At 39.0% G+C, this 15,258-nt stretch overlaps 1 protein-coding gene across 1 annotated transcript; it reads left to right on the top strand.

The window, feature by feature from the left end:
- Positions 1–1,742: 1,742 nt before the first annotated feature.
- On the top strand, positions 1,743–3,588 carry LOC112076971 (uncharacterized). The gene is made up of 2 exons (XM_024143592.2): positions 1,743–1,752; positions 2,344–3,588. Exon 2 carries the CDS (start codon positions 2,367–2,369, stop codon positions 3,252–3,254), a length of 888 nt encoding a protein of 295 aa, XP_023999360.1. The 5' UTR covers positions 1,743–1,752; positions 2,344–2,366; the 3' UTR covers positions 3,255–3,588.
- Positions 3,589–15,258: the final 11,670 nt, after the last annotated feature.

The following is a 15,258-nucleotide window of genomic DNA, read 5'->3' as shown; positions in this document are numbered from 1 at the left end:
TAACCAAGGTGCTTTCATCACCCTCTGGTTGAAGAGAAAAGTCAGACCTACATCTGTGACGTTGCTGCCACCACTTCATTCCACGAACACATCAACCTTTTCAAAGAGGGCTACATCCGGCTGGATGAAGATCTCAATAGAGGTTCTGGAGGAAAACCCATCTTCTTCTTGGTACCGTCACATCCACCTCAACGGGCGGAGGGATCACTGAGATGAATGCATCCATCAAACATGAACAGGATTCCATCCTAGAGAAGCGTGGTTTCACCATGATGGATGTTAACCTCAATGCGGGAACAAACGGTCTGTCAGTGTATGTCTGGATCAAGAAAGATGGATCTCTCCCTATCAAGGCCTTGACCGTTACATCCAACCCTGATGTAATTGGTCCTTATGACGAGGTCGGCTTGATCCTCATCGTAAAAAATCTGAATGCCGGCAACAATGGTATGCCCCTCTACCTCTGGTTATGGCAAATAAAACCCTGAGTTGGAGAGGCAGAATCAGCCCACAATTGTGCCAGATATTAGCTTTTGCATGGCAATTTATCTGTTTGATTTTCATAAAGTCACGGTCAGAGATAATTTAGAAATGTTTTCTTAATGTTGTTTTCAATCAATAACAATTGAATTATCAAAATTATTTTAGCAGCAGCATTATTTCATTTGTATTGATAGCAGGTATATATATTACTGTGTATCAGATTTTTTAGTAAAATATACATAAAATTGTCCTGTTAGAAGGATTAATATAGTTTTATTTATTCTGTTATCAATATAAAAAGTTGAATACAACAGTAGAACATTGACCTTTTCATTGACATGAACTTGACCTTATCCACTAAAGTCGAATAGCACTGCTACATGGATAATGTCATCATTTGAATTGATATAATGACCAGGATTAATCGAAGAGAGGACAAGCTCACAGACTTCACATTAAGGTGGATAATGTAATGATCTGATAACACCTACTGTACATTACAGTTTATAATAAATATAAGATGGAAGAGGACAAACTCACAGATTCATACTAAGGTGGATAATGTAATGATCTGATAAACACTACTGTACATTACAGTTTATATTATAATGACTAGAAGGGAGATACAAAGCTCACAGATTCATACTAAGGTGGATAATGTAATGATCTGATAAATAACATACCTAAAGCTTTGTTTCACTGATAACTCACATTTGACAACGTCTGGTGTCTTGCAGATTGTAGGATATGTTTTCTTTGACTTGATCATCCAGTCTTCTAGATATCTATATGATTTGTTTTGGGTCTCAATGCAATATTCCATGGTGCAAAACAGCACAATTATAAGAACAATTAAAATACAATCAGCGTGATTTACTATGAAACGTTTTTTCAACAATGTGCGTTAAATCTGTAGTTTAAAAAAAACAAGTACCACCCTGCCACTGTGTTTGGTAAACAGGGATGTGGCTGGAGAAATGTAACCACTCAAATGCAGAGATAGAACTATGGATGTAAGGACTGACCATCCATGATATCAACGTTAGTTTTAACCATGTTTTGAGGTTGTTTGTTTACAATTTCCTCATTTACAAACAAAGTAAATCAACATTGTATTTCATGAGAATCAATAATAAACAGTTGTTATGTTCACTATGTCGTCCCTGTGTATTAGTTTTGTGTGTTTCCCTTTGACTCACATTATCTGTCCTATGGGAGCCACCGTATCTGCTTCCTGTTATGAATGTGACGAGGAACACAACACCGCTGGTAAAGAAATGACTTCCATTGAAGGGTTCTGATGTGTATATGAGTATGTCTGTGTTACTATAAAGGGTGGTGGTGGGATACATGGGTTTCACTTGTTCCACTAACACCATAACACCTGATTCAGATGATCAAAGAATCAGAGTCTTCAATGTGGATCAGAATTGATGTAAGAGGAAAACAAATACATGACTAATGAAGTCCTCTAGAGGGCGTTGTTACCACTCCTGATGTGTGATAATGTCTTTTAGTGTTGTTTTTTCAGTTAACCAATTCAGTTATATATGTTTATAATGAATCATTTGACTCAGCCGAGACCAAATGTCTGTTTTAGTATCTGTTCAGGGTGTTTTAGTATCTGTTTAGGGTGTTTTTAGTATCTGTTTAGGGTGTTTTAGTGCTTCCTTGAGGTCATCATTTTATCAAGCCATGTTTCCCCTTTAGAACACCTGGAGAAAATACTTAGTGAAGCTGGTCGCTGATTCCTTCATATGTTATACTTATCAGATGTCCTGGTCTTTGGTGTATTTAGTGTGTCATTTCATGCTTCATATGATGTGTTGACCAATGTCACTCTGTATTCTTACTCTACAGACACTTGTCTCCAACTACACAAAATGGCTTCTAAATACATCACASAAATTGCTATCTCCACTACCCCTGAAAGGGACCAACAGCTTCATGACGAAGACTTTAACAAGATGGATGTCAACCTCAACAAAGGCACTTCATCCACCACCAGAGTTTACATCTGGTTCAAAAAGGGCAATGGTAAACCCATCACCAGAGTCCAGTTTTCATTCTCTGGTGCAATGAAAGAGGACCTGAAAAAAGCAGGGTTCACTGAGCTCCCAGAAAACCTCAACTCTGGAACACAAGGAGACGTCATCCAGCTGTGGTACTTTAGAGGTGAAAGCCCTAAGTATGACATTCCCATTGAAGGTCTCTTCCTCACCACTAACGAGAACGAAGAGGCCCACCAATTGAAGCTCGGCTGGGAAAGGCTACCATGCAGTCTGAACCGCGGTAACCKAGGTGCTTTCATCACCCTCTGGTTGAAGAGAAAGAGTCAGACCTACATCTGTGACGTTGCTGCCACCACTTCATTCCACGAACACATSAACCTTTTCAAAGAGGGCTACATCCGGCTGGATGAAGATCTCAATAGAGGTTCTGGAGGAAAACCCATCTTCTTCTGGTACCGTCAATCCACCTCAACGGGCGGAGGGATCACTGAGATGAATGCATCCATCAAACATGAACAGGATTCCATCCTAGAGAAGCGTGGTTTCACCATGATGGATGTTAACCTCAATGCGGGAACAAACGGTCTGTCAGTGTATGTCTGGATCAAGAAAGATGGATCTCTCCCTATCAAGGCCTTGACCGTTACATCCAACCCTGATGTAATTGGTCCTTATGACGAGGTCGGCTTGATCCTCATCGATAAAAATCTGAATGCCGGCAACAATGGTATGCCCCTCTACCTCTGGTATGGCAAATAAAACCCTGAGTTGGAGAGGCAGAATCAGCCCACAATTGTGCCAGATATTAGCTTTTGCATGGCAATTTATCTGTTTGATTTTCATAAAGTCACGGTCAGAGATAATTTAGAAATGTTTTCTTTAATGTTGTTTTCAATCAATTAACAATTGAATTATCAAAATTATATTTTAGCAGCAGGTTCATTTCTTCTGAATATARCAAGGGGTTGTAAGGTTTTATATTACATTGTGTTAGTCAGATATTATTTTGAAGTAAAAAGTAATACAATTAAAATGATTCCTGTGTAACACTGAGCATTCTGTTAATCAATAAAGAAAGCATATCAAATGAGAACATTGTACCTTTTAATTCATTGAATGCTTGACCTTATCACAAAGGCCTGATAGCACCTACTGTACATGATCATTTATATTATAATGACCAGGAATGGGAGAGGACAAAGCTCACAGARTCACATTAAGGTGGATAATGTAATGATCTGATAACACCTACTGTACATTACAGTTTATATTATAATGACCAGGAATGGGAGAGGACAAAGCTCACAGATTCATACTAAGGTGGATAATGTAATGATCTGATAACACCTACTGTACATTACAGTTTATATTATAATGACTAGGAATGGGAGAGTACAAAGCTCACAGATTCATACTAAGGTGGATAATGTAATGATCTGATAAATAACATACCTAAAGCTTTGTTTCACTGATAACTCACATTTGACAACGTCTGGGTGTCTTGCAGATTGTAGGATATGTTTTCTTTGACTTGATCATCCAGTCTTCTAGATATCTATATGATTTGTTTTGGGTCTCAATGCAATATTTCCATGGTGCAAAACAGCACAGATTATAAGAACAATTAAAATACAATCAGCGTGATTTACTATGAAACGTTTTTCAACAATGTGCGTTAAATCTGTAGTTTAAAAAAAACAAGTAMCCACCCTGCCACTGTTTTGGTAAACAGGGGATGTGGCTGGAGAAATGTAACCACTCAAATGCAGAGATAGAACTATGGATGTAAGGACTGACCATCCATGATATCAACGTTAGTTTTAACCATGTTTTGAGGTTGTTTGTTTACAATTTCCTCATTTACAAACAAAGTAAATCAACATTGTATTGTCATGAGAATCAATAATAAACAGTTGTTATGTTCACTATGTCGTCCCTGTGTATTAGTTTTGTGTGTTTCCCTTTGACTCACATTATCTGTCCTATGGGAGCCACCGTATCTGCTTCCTGTTATGAATGTGACGAGAGTTGTAGATAATAAACACCCCAGCAGTTAATAAAGAATTTAGCTGGTCTCGTTCTTTCAACAAAACACTATTCTCTCTCTTTTTATTTTCTTTACCCCTTTTTCTCCCTAATTTCCTGGTATCCAATTGGTAGTTACAGTCTTGTCTCGTTGCTGCAACTCCCATACGGACTCAGGAGAGGCCACACTGCTTCTTGACACAATGCCCACTTAACCCGGAAGCCAGACGCACCAATGTGACGGAGGAAACACCGTACACCTGGCGACCGTTTCAGCGTGCACTGTACCCGGCCCGCCACAGGAGACACTAGTGCGCGATGGGACAAGGACATTCCTGCCGCCCAGACTCTTTAGTGGCACAGCTATCACTGCGATGCAGTGCCTTAGACCACTGCGCCACTCGGGAACCCCGTAACAGTATTCTCTCTTGAACGGAGTTCCTCGAGTTTCCCAGCCGCCTGTCTAGGCTTTATGCCTGAGCCCGAAATCAACAAAGGTAGAAATAATGTCATTGTTTTCAAATATGTATTGTTGTCACTGACAGTTATTCTCAGCAACACTAAATAGACACTTTTTAACTATACATGTCACAATTCCAAATGTAATAAATTATATTTTTGATTAATAACAATACACAGTTAAAACTTGTTATAACTACTTCTTTTATAAGCATGGTCTGTTGTTCAACACACCCCATTTCTAAAGCACAAAATTGCTGAGGCACGAACAGGYTAKCCAGTGTTATAAAACTGCAGACCGCACAAAAACAGTTATGGAGCAATAAAACTAAACTGCCAGAGTAGGGTAATTGCTCAACATTCCTCCAGGCAGGGAACCCCTGGCCCTAAGACAACAACTGCTGGTTACTGTCTCCTCTTATCTCATGACTGCAGAAACACACAAGAATGCCACTGCACGAACGCACACACATACACACCCACACCCCTCTTTCGGGGCTGGGTTCCAAGGACAAAGAACACTACTAAGAACCAATGGAACATTGATATCAGCCTGAAGGGGACRGCCCTCCACACACAGCGACCAGTCAGGAGTACGAACTGCCAGAATCTACCTACGTCAATTAATGTATAAAATGTAAATGCACTCCATGTTTCGGGACTCCTGTCGGCTAGTTCCTTCTGAGCTAAATGAATGAGATTTAACTCAATGCTACGGTTCAACATACCTTTGCCCAAAATTCATCATTCTCCCTTCATAGGCTCAGTGTAAGCGGAACATGTAGAATTGCTAAATGCTGAAATCCTTAGGTCCGCGGGGTTCAAATCCGGCTCGAAGGATTAACTTTTATCTGCCTCATCAATGCCCCTCAAAAATATTTTTGCCGGTTTTGTTTCCCCCCATAGAGAATAAAATTGTGCATTTCCAGTTTCCTTAAAAATAGTCTAGGTGTACGAATCCAATCATACAGAAAATTAAAAACAATTTTTCAAGTTTATCCACAATTCTTCCACATATGATAGCTGCCAGTTGGGAGAGCAAAGGGACCGTCTTAGAACACTAAATGCGAAATCCGGCTTTAGGAGGACCCTTTTCCTACCTCATAAATGCGCCAAAGATAAAACATTTGCCTGTTGTTCGGCACATTCCCCATAGAGAATAAACGTGGCATTTCAGTTTCCTAATTAAGAAAGAATCCAATTAACTCCACCAAATAGTTAAAGAAGAATTCAGAACACCTAGTTCCCTGAAGTAATTTTCCCCAAAATTGTTTACAGGACAGTTATATCCCATCATTCCCCATGGCTGAATGGTCAACGTTGATCAACATTCTGAGTGCAAAAAGATTTAACTCAATGCTACGGTTCAAACATGTTACCTTTTGCTCCAATAATTCCATCATGTCCCTCGATAAGCTCAGTTAGTAGAGCGGGATGTCTGTAGGAATGCAAATGCTGCAATCCTTAGGTTGGCTGGTTCAAATCCTGCCTTGAAGGATTAACCCTTTTCTGCCTCCATCAATGCCCCCTCAGAAAATACTTATTCCGGTTGTTCCCCCTATAGAGAATTAAAATCGTGCATTTCAGTTTCCTTAAAAGAATAGTCTAGGTTGTAACGAATCCAATCATTACAGAAGGAATTAAAAACAATTCAAGTTTATCCACAATTCCTCCACTTCGATAGCTCAGTTGGAGAGCAAAGGACCGATAGACACTAAATGCTGAAAATCCGGCTGTTAGGAAGGACCCTTTTCTACCTCATAATGCGCCTAAAAGATAAACCATTTTCCTGTTGTTCGCACATTCCCCAATAGGAGATAAAACGGTGCCATTTCCAGTTTCCTAATTAAGGAAAGAAGTCAAGTTAACTCACCAAATGTAAAGAAAGATCAGAACCACCTAGTTCCCTGAAAAAGTAAATTTTCCCCAAAATTGTTTTACAGACACATTATTCCCATTCATTCCCATGGCTGAATGGTCCAACGTTTGATCAACATGCTGGTAAAAAAGATTTAACTCCAATGCTACGGTTCAAACATGACCTGTTGCTCCAATAATTTCATCATCTCCCTCGATTAGCCCTCAGTTGGTTGTATGTAAGAGCGGGAACAGGACTGTAGAATGCTAATCTGAAATCCTTTAGGTCGCTGGTTCAAATCCGGCTCGAAAGGATTAACCTTTATCTGCCTCATCAGATGCGCCCTCAAAAATATGGGTTTGCCGGTTGTTTCCCCCCCATTGAGAGAATAAAAATGTCCATTTCAGTTTCCTGTAAAGAATAGTGTCTAGTTGTCGAATCCAATCATTACAGAAGAATTAAAAAAACAATTTCAAGTTTATCCACAATTCTCCACATTCGATAGCTCAGTTGGTAGAGCAAAGGACCGCTAGAACACTAAAAATGCTGAAATCGGCTTTAGTGAGGACCCTTTTCCTACCTCATAATGCGCCTAAAATATAAACATTGCCTGTTGTTCGCACATTCCCCAATAGAGAATAAAACGTGCATTCCAGTTTCCTAATTATAAGAAAGAATCCAATGTTAACTCACCAAATAGTAAAGGAAGAATATCAGAACACCTAGTTCCCTGACAGTAATTTTCCCCAAAATTGTTTACAGGACAGATTATTTCCCATCATTCCCATGGACTGATATGGTCAACGTTGAATCAACATCTGCGTAAAAAATATTTTTAACTCAATTGCTACGGTTCAAACATGTACTTTTGCTCCAGTAATTTCATCATGGTCCCTTCCATTAGCTCAGTTGGTAGAGCGGAGGACAGTTAGAATGCAAAATGCTGAAAATTCTTTAGGTCTCTGGTTCAAATCCGGCTCGAAAGGGATTAACCTTTTTTATGCCTCATCAATGCGCCCTCAAAAATATTTTTGCCGGGTTGTTCCCCCTATAGCAGAATAAAAAATGGTGCATTTCCAGTTTCACTTAAAGAATAGTGTTCTAGGTGTACGAATCCAATTCATACAGAAGAATTAAAAACAATTCAAGTTTATCCAACAATTCTCCACATTCGATAGCCCTCAGTTGGTAGAGCAAGGACCGTAGAACACTAAATGCATGAATCCGCTTTGAGGACCCTTTTCACCTCATAAATGCGCCCTAAAGATAAACATTTGCCTGTTGTTCGCACAGTTCTCCCAATAGGAGAATTAAAAACGTGCATTTCCAGTTTCTAATTAAGAAAGAATCCAAGTTAACTCAGCCAAATAGTAAAATAAGAATTCAGAACACCTAGTTCCCTGAAGTAATTTTCCCCCAAAAATTGTTTAGCAGGACAGATTATTCCATCATTCCCATGGCGGAATTTGGTCAACGTTGATCAACATCTGGTAAAAAAGATTTAACTCAATGCTACGGTTCAACATGTACCTTTTGCTCCAATAATTCATCACTGTCCCTTCCATAGCTCAGTTGGGTAGAGCGGAGACAGTATAGAATGCAAAAGTGAAATTTCTTACGTCGCTGGTTTCAAATCCGGCTCGAAGGATTAACCTTTTTTCTGCCTCATCAATGCGCCCTTCACAAAATATTTTTTGCCGGTTGTTTCCCCCCTATAGGATAAATGTGCATTTCCAGTTTCCTAAAGAATAGTCTATAGGTGACGGAATCCAATCATACAGAAGAATTAAAAAACAATTCAAGTTTATCCACAATTCTCCACATTCCGAGTAAGCTCAGGGTGGTTAGAGCAAAGGACCGCTGTAGAACAACTAATGTAAATCCGGCTTTAGGAGGACACTTTTTCCTACCTCATAAATGCGCCTAAAAAGAAAACATTTGCCTATTGTCGCACATTCCCCAATAGAGAATAAAACGTTCATTTCCAGTTTGCTAATTAAGAAAGGAATCCAAGTTTAACTCACCCCAAAATTAGTAAAGAGAATTCAGAACAGCCTAGTTGTCCCTGAAGAATTTTCCCCAAAATTGTTACAGACAATTATTTTCCCATCATTCCCATGGCTGATGGTCAACGTTGATCAACATCTGGAAAAAAATATTAAACTCAATGCTACGTTCAAAACATGTTACCTTTTTGCTCCAATAATTTCATCATGTCCCTTCGATAGCTCAGTTGGTACAGCGGAGAGATGTAGGAATGCTAAATGCTGAAATACCTTAGGTCGCCTGGTTCAAATCCAGCTCGAAGGATAAACCTTTTCTGCCTTCACAATGCCCCTCAAAATTATTTTGCCGGTTGTTCCCCCTATAGAGAATAAAATTGTTGCATTTCCAGTTTCCTTAAAGAATAGTCTAGGTGTACGGATCCAATCATACAGAAGAATTAAAGAACAATTCAAGTTATCCACAATTCTCCACATCGATAAGCTCAGTTGGTAGAGCAAAGGCCGTAGAACACTAAATTCTGAAAATCCGAGCTTGAGGCGGACCCTTTTCCTACCTCATAAATGCGCGCCTAAAAGATATACATTTGCCTGTGTTCGCACATTCCCCAATAGAGAATAAAACGTGCATTTCCAGTTTCCTAATTTAAGAAAGAATCCAAGTTAACTCACCAAATAGTTTAAAGAAAGAATTCAGAAAGAACCACCTGTTGCTCCTGAAGTATATTTCCCCAAAAATTGTTTACAGACAGATTATGTTCCCATCATCCCTGGCCTGAAGGTCAACGGTTGATCAACCATCTGGTAAAAAGATTTAACTTCTTGGAACTATAGGGGTGCTTCAGCATTAGCATGATTTGGGTCTCCAAATTAAACTTGCCTCAGTGGCTAAATTCTTTTGATCGTACAATAGCATATTATTGTTTTATTGGATAGAAAAACACTTTCTAGGTTGTCTATAGCCGTTGAATTTTGTCTCTGATTGGTACGAGAACAATATCTAACAGCACTTTTTCATGACAGGGGTCAGCATTTCAGAAATTTTTAACCCCCCCTTTTGGGATTTTTTTTTTTTTTTTTTACTGGGGGGGGGGGGGAGTTGTTTTTAAGGCGACAGTTGAATGCTATGAAGAAACGGACACTGCCTACGTCTTCTGGGTCTGTACGTCATCCACGTTTGAATGGAGTCTATTGCCACAAGTTCACAGCCACTATAAAACAAGAAAACGTAGAAGTACCCGCTCTCTCCTGCATGCGTCCGTTGCCGCAAGATGGACATCAGACCTGCCTCCTTCCAAATCGTTGTGTAGAGAGTGATATTGTCCTACCGGTCATGTTCTTTAGTTCATTAATAGTTGTTAAAAACATCATAATGTAGTTAATTTGACCGTTTGTATAGCAATTTTATATCCGTTTAGTGCGATTTTAGTGAATTTCTTTGTTGTTTGCACTCTGAAAACCTTTGGTCACGTTTCGGGTCCCGTTCGATCAGTTAGTGGAGAATTTCGAAGGACAGAGGACATCTATCGAACCAAAGAAAGATACAACATAGAGAAGGATACATTGCCAAGAATCTGATGAAGAACAGCTCAAAGTAAGCAATATTTAATGATGGATAAACGTTGTTCTGTCGAAATATTTTAAACGCATATGTTCGCCATTTTTTTTGTTATCGCGTCCACTGGCGAACCCTGTTATTGAAAAGTAAGGTATAATTTTAAAAATGTAAGTCAGCGGTTGCATAAGAACTAATTTGTCTTTGCGATTCCTGTCAACCTGTATTTTTTAGTCAAGTATATGATTAGCTTTCGATAAAACTAGATCACTCTGAAACTGACGTCCCTCATTTTGATGCTTAGTTGCCTTACTATTTTACATTGTATAACCACGGTTTATGTATGGCTAAATATGCCATTTTCGAAACAAACTGTATATGTATGTTGTAAAAGGATGTTACAGGAGTGTCATCGGAAGAATTCTTGCAGAAGGTTAGTGAAAAAATTAATTATATTTTGGCAGGTGTACGTTATAGCGCTCTTTGGCTGGAATCGATGCTCTGGTAACGTTTTCACATTGTGGTATGCTAACTTATCGATTTATTTGTGTTTTCGCTGTAAAACGCTTAGAAAATCTGAATATTGTCTGGAATCACGAAGAATCTGGGTCTTTCCATTGCTATGCTTTGTCTATTCTTATGAAAATGTTTTATTAAGAGTAAATTGTCATACCGTTGGCTCCTCTATAGTAATCTTAGTGCGTCTTTGTGATGGTCCGGTGCAATTGTAAACTGTGATTCTACCTGAAGATATCAACTTTTTTTCTAACAAAACCTATCCGTTTACCATAAATATGTTATCAGACTGTTCATCTGAAGAGGTTTTTTCTTGGTAGTGGCTTATCCAATATCTTAGTTTAGCGAATTGGTGATAGCACTGAAGTAGGTAAGAAACTTGATGGAGTTAGAAAAGTGGTGTATTTTGCTAACGGGTTTAGCTAATAGATGATTAACATATTTTGTCTTCCCTGTAAAACATTTTAAAAATCTGAAATGTGGCTTTATCACAAGATCTGGTATCTTTCATCTGGTGTCTTGGACTTGTGATTTAATGTATTAGATGCTTACTATCTACTTGTGAAAGCTATGCTAGCTATGCTAAATCAGTGTGTGGGGGCGGTGGGGTGAGCCGACCCGGGGTAGAGGCTCGTTAGAGGTAACTCCGAATGCTACGGTTCAATGTACCTTGCTCCAATAATTCATTCAGTTCCCTTCGATAGTCAGTGGTTGAGGCCTGAGGACTGTAGAAATGCTAAATGCTGAAAATCGTTTAGTCGCTGGTGTCAATTCGCTACGAAGGTTTAACCTATTTCTGGCCAATCAATGCGCCCTGCAAAAATATGTTTGCCGGTTATTCCCCCATTAGAGAATAAAATGTGCATTTCCAGGTTTCCTTAACTGTTTACTGCCTCAGGAAACCCGATCCGGGAGCACCCCCCCCCCCCCCCCACTGGACTAGCATAGCTAGCATAGCGTCACAAGTAAATTGTAGCATCTTAAATATCATTAAAATCACAAGTCCAAGACACCAAGATGAAAGATTAACACTTTCTTGTGAATCTAGCCACCATTTCTGATTTTTTAAATGTTCTTAAGGAAGACACAATATGTAAATCTATTAAGTAAACCACGTTAGCAAAAGACACCATTTTTTTTACTCCATATTTTTCCATCCATCACTAGCTATCACCAATTTCGACCAAATAAAGAAATAAATAGCCACTAACAAGAAAAAACCTCATCAGATGACAGTCTGAGAACATATTTATTGTATTAGCATGAGGTTTTGTTTAGAAAAAATGTGGGCATATTTCCAGTATAAATCATAGGTTCCAATTGCAGCCACCATCAACAAATCTCCCAAAGCGACTAGAAAGAATTAGCTACAGAGAGCAACGGTATTACCAATTTACTCATCATAAAACATTTCATTAAAAATAGACAAAGCAAGCAATGGAAAGACACAGATCTTGTGAAATTTCAGACCAATATTTCAGATTTCTAAGCGTGTTTACAGCGAAACCAATAAAATCGTTATATTAGCATACCACATCTGCAAACGTTACCCCAGCATGAATTCAGGCAAAGGGAGCGATAACGTTATCATCACCAAAATATTAATTTTTTCACTTAACCTTCTCAGAATTCTTTCCGATGGACACTCCTTGTAAACATCATAATTACAACATACTATTAGAGTTTGTGTGCGAAAATGTGCATATTTACCACAAAAAAACGTGGTTATACAATGAGAATAGTAGCTAAAAACTGGCCTGAAAAGTCGGGCGCCATCTTTGAGAGTGGATCTAGTCTAATCGATAACTAAGCATAAAACTTGACTAACAAAATACAGGCGTTGAAGGAATCGAAAGACAAATTAGTTCTTAACTTCTTGAGAATACAGGGGGTGCTATTTTTCCATTAGGCATAATTTGCTCTACAGATTAAAACTGCCTTTATTCAATTATGCTCTGTGACGTATATGCCATTATAAATTAATACCATTGCGAAGAAAAACCAATCTCTAGTTTCTAAAACCGTTTCAAGTTGTCTCTGAGTGATACAGAAGTCATTTTGACAGCACTTTTCCATGACCAAGAAGAAAAAAGCAAGATGTGTATGCCAGCTTCACACGCTTCTGACCTATATATGTCGTGCCCCCTATGAACCCGAAACAACACCTCATTGGGCTTCTCTGGGTGGTCAAGAGGACTCAGAGGAAAAATATCTTGTTTATTCTGGGGGACTGACGTTGAAATGGAGAGCTAATTCTTTGGCGGTGACCGACAACTTGCCCGGTTGTCTAAATCGTGCGACTTGTAGCTTGCGATTTGCTTCTGTTGTGCGGCCATTATGAGTGGGAAAAACTTCGCCGTCTCCGAAGTTTGTGTTTGATACATGTGACCAGATTCATCGTAATGTATGTTTTTCCAAATAGGTTTAATCAGTTAGTGTTTTGAATTTTTTCGGGAGTTTTTGTGGCTGTTCCGTTGTCTGAATTTATTTACGTTTGAGAGATCCGTCCACTCGGACCGTTACCTCGTGCTAAATGGAGTTGGGAAAGGAACAATTCTGAACGGAACCAACGACTCATCTTGGACAAAGGGACACTTTGATCACATTCTGATGGAAAGATCAGCCATAGTAAGACCCAATTTACGATGTTATATCATATCTGTTGTGCATGTGAACTGGGCCAGTGGCCGGCTAGCCGAATCTGCGCCTGTATAGCTATGCTAATTAGCGCTACATTTGTTTTCGTTATAAAACATTTGTCATAAATCTGAAATATTGTTTGGATTTCACCAGATGTTGGGCATTTCCCAATATCTGTACGCTGTTTATTTTTTCTGAAATGTTTTAAGCATGAGTGAATTCGTTATAAGATTGGTCTTGTTATTGTTCTGGCTGGGGCAGCACTATTTCAGATTGCAGCTGCAATGTAGAACTGTGATTTATACCTGAAAAAAAGCACATTTTTCAAAAAAAAAACTATGCTATACTCATAAATATTTTATCAGACTGTCATCTTATGAAGTTGTTTCTTGGTTAGTGCTATATATATTTTATTTAGTCGAATTAGTGATAGCTACTGACGCAGGAAAAAGCTGTTGGGAGTAAAAATATCGTGTCCTTGCTAACGTGGTTAGCTAATAGATTTACATATTGTGTGTCTCCTGTAAAACATTTAAAAAATCTGAAATGGTGGCTTTATTCACAAGACCTGTATCTTTCATCTGGTGTCTTAGACTTGTGATTTAATGATATTTAGATGCTACAAGTTACTTGTGACGCTATGCTAGCTATGCTACTCAGTGGGTTGGGGGGGGGTGCTACCGGTCAGGGTTGGTGACTCGTGAGAAGTGCAATCGCTGAATTACATTCTAAAATTATCCTTACTGTGCAATACCGGTCCGCCAAAGCGAACTACACAAAACAAAATGGCGATATATGCGTTAACATTTTTCAACAACAGCCGATTATCATCATAAATAGTTCTTACTATGAGCTGTTCTTCCATCAGAATCTTGGGCAATGTATCCTTTCTCCGGGTCTAATCGTCTTTTGGCGAAAGATGTCTCTTTGTCCCGTCGAAATGGCCCTAACGTTCGGTATGTACAGGAAAAGTGCCCAGCTCATGGAAGGACGTCACAAATAAATGCCTCAAAATCGCACTAAACGGATATAAATTGCTATAAAACGGTTTAAAATTAACTACCTTATGATGTTTTTAACACCTATACGAGTAAAAACATGACCGCGATAATTACTGGCTAAACAAGGCTTGGAAAGAGGCCAGTCCGACGTCCATCGTGCGTCGAGCGCAGGTCCAAAAGAAAGCTCCTTCCGGTTTTGGTGTTTTTATACAGGCCCTGATTGGCCAATCGACTCCATTCAAATTGTCACCACTTACTGACATCTAAGGAAGGCGTAGCAGTGTTTGTACCTCATAGCATTCACAGGGACATTAAAACTGACCTGGGACCAGAGGCCAAGATTTCTGAAATCTCACTCCCTGTAGGAAAAAGTTCTGTAGAATGAGTTCTGTTCACTCAGAGACATATTCCAACGTTATAGAAACTAGAGAGTGTTTTCTATCCAATAATAACAATAATATGCATATTGTACGAGCAAGAATTGAGTACTAGGCAGTCTTAATTTGCAATGTCAAAAAAAAAAAAGTGCTAACACTCCCCTATTGACGAAAGGTTATTAAAAGACCCAGACATAGCTTAACGACAAAATGGCACAACCACCGTCCCCAACCAAATTCAATGAATACTTAGATCAGAGAATACAGGACAGAGCAGGGGGAAAAAAACAGTATAAGGACAATAAAAAAGGTGTGTGGAGGGAGTGAAG

This window comes from Salvelinus sp. IW2-2015, unplaced genomic scaffold, assembly GCF_002910315.2.
Source record: "Salvelinus sp. IW2-2015 unplaced genomic scaffold, ASM291031v2 Un_scaffold4168, whole genome shotgun sequence".
Lineage (NCBI taxonomy): Eukaryota > Metazoa > Chordata > Actinopteri > Salmoniformes > Salmonidae > Salvelinus > Salvelinus sp. IW2-2015.
Note: the sequence above shows the minus strand (reverse complement) of the source record. Positions and strands in the feature narration are given on the sequence as shown.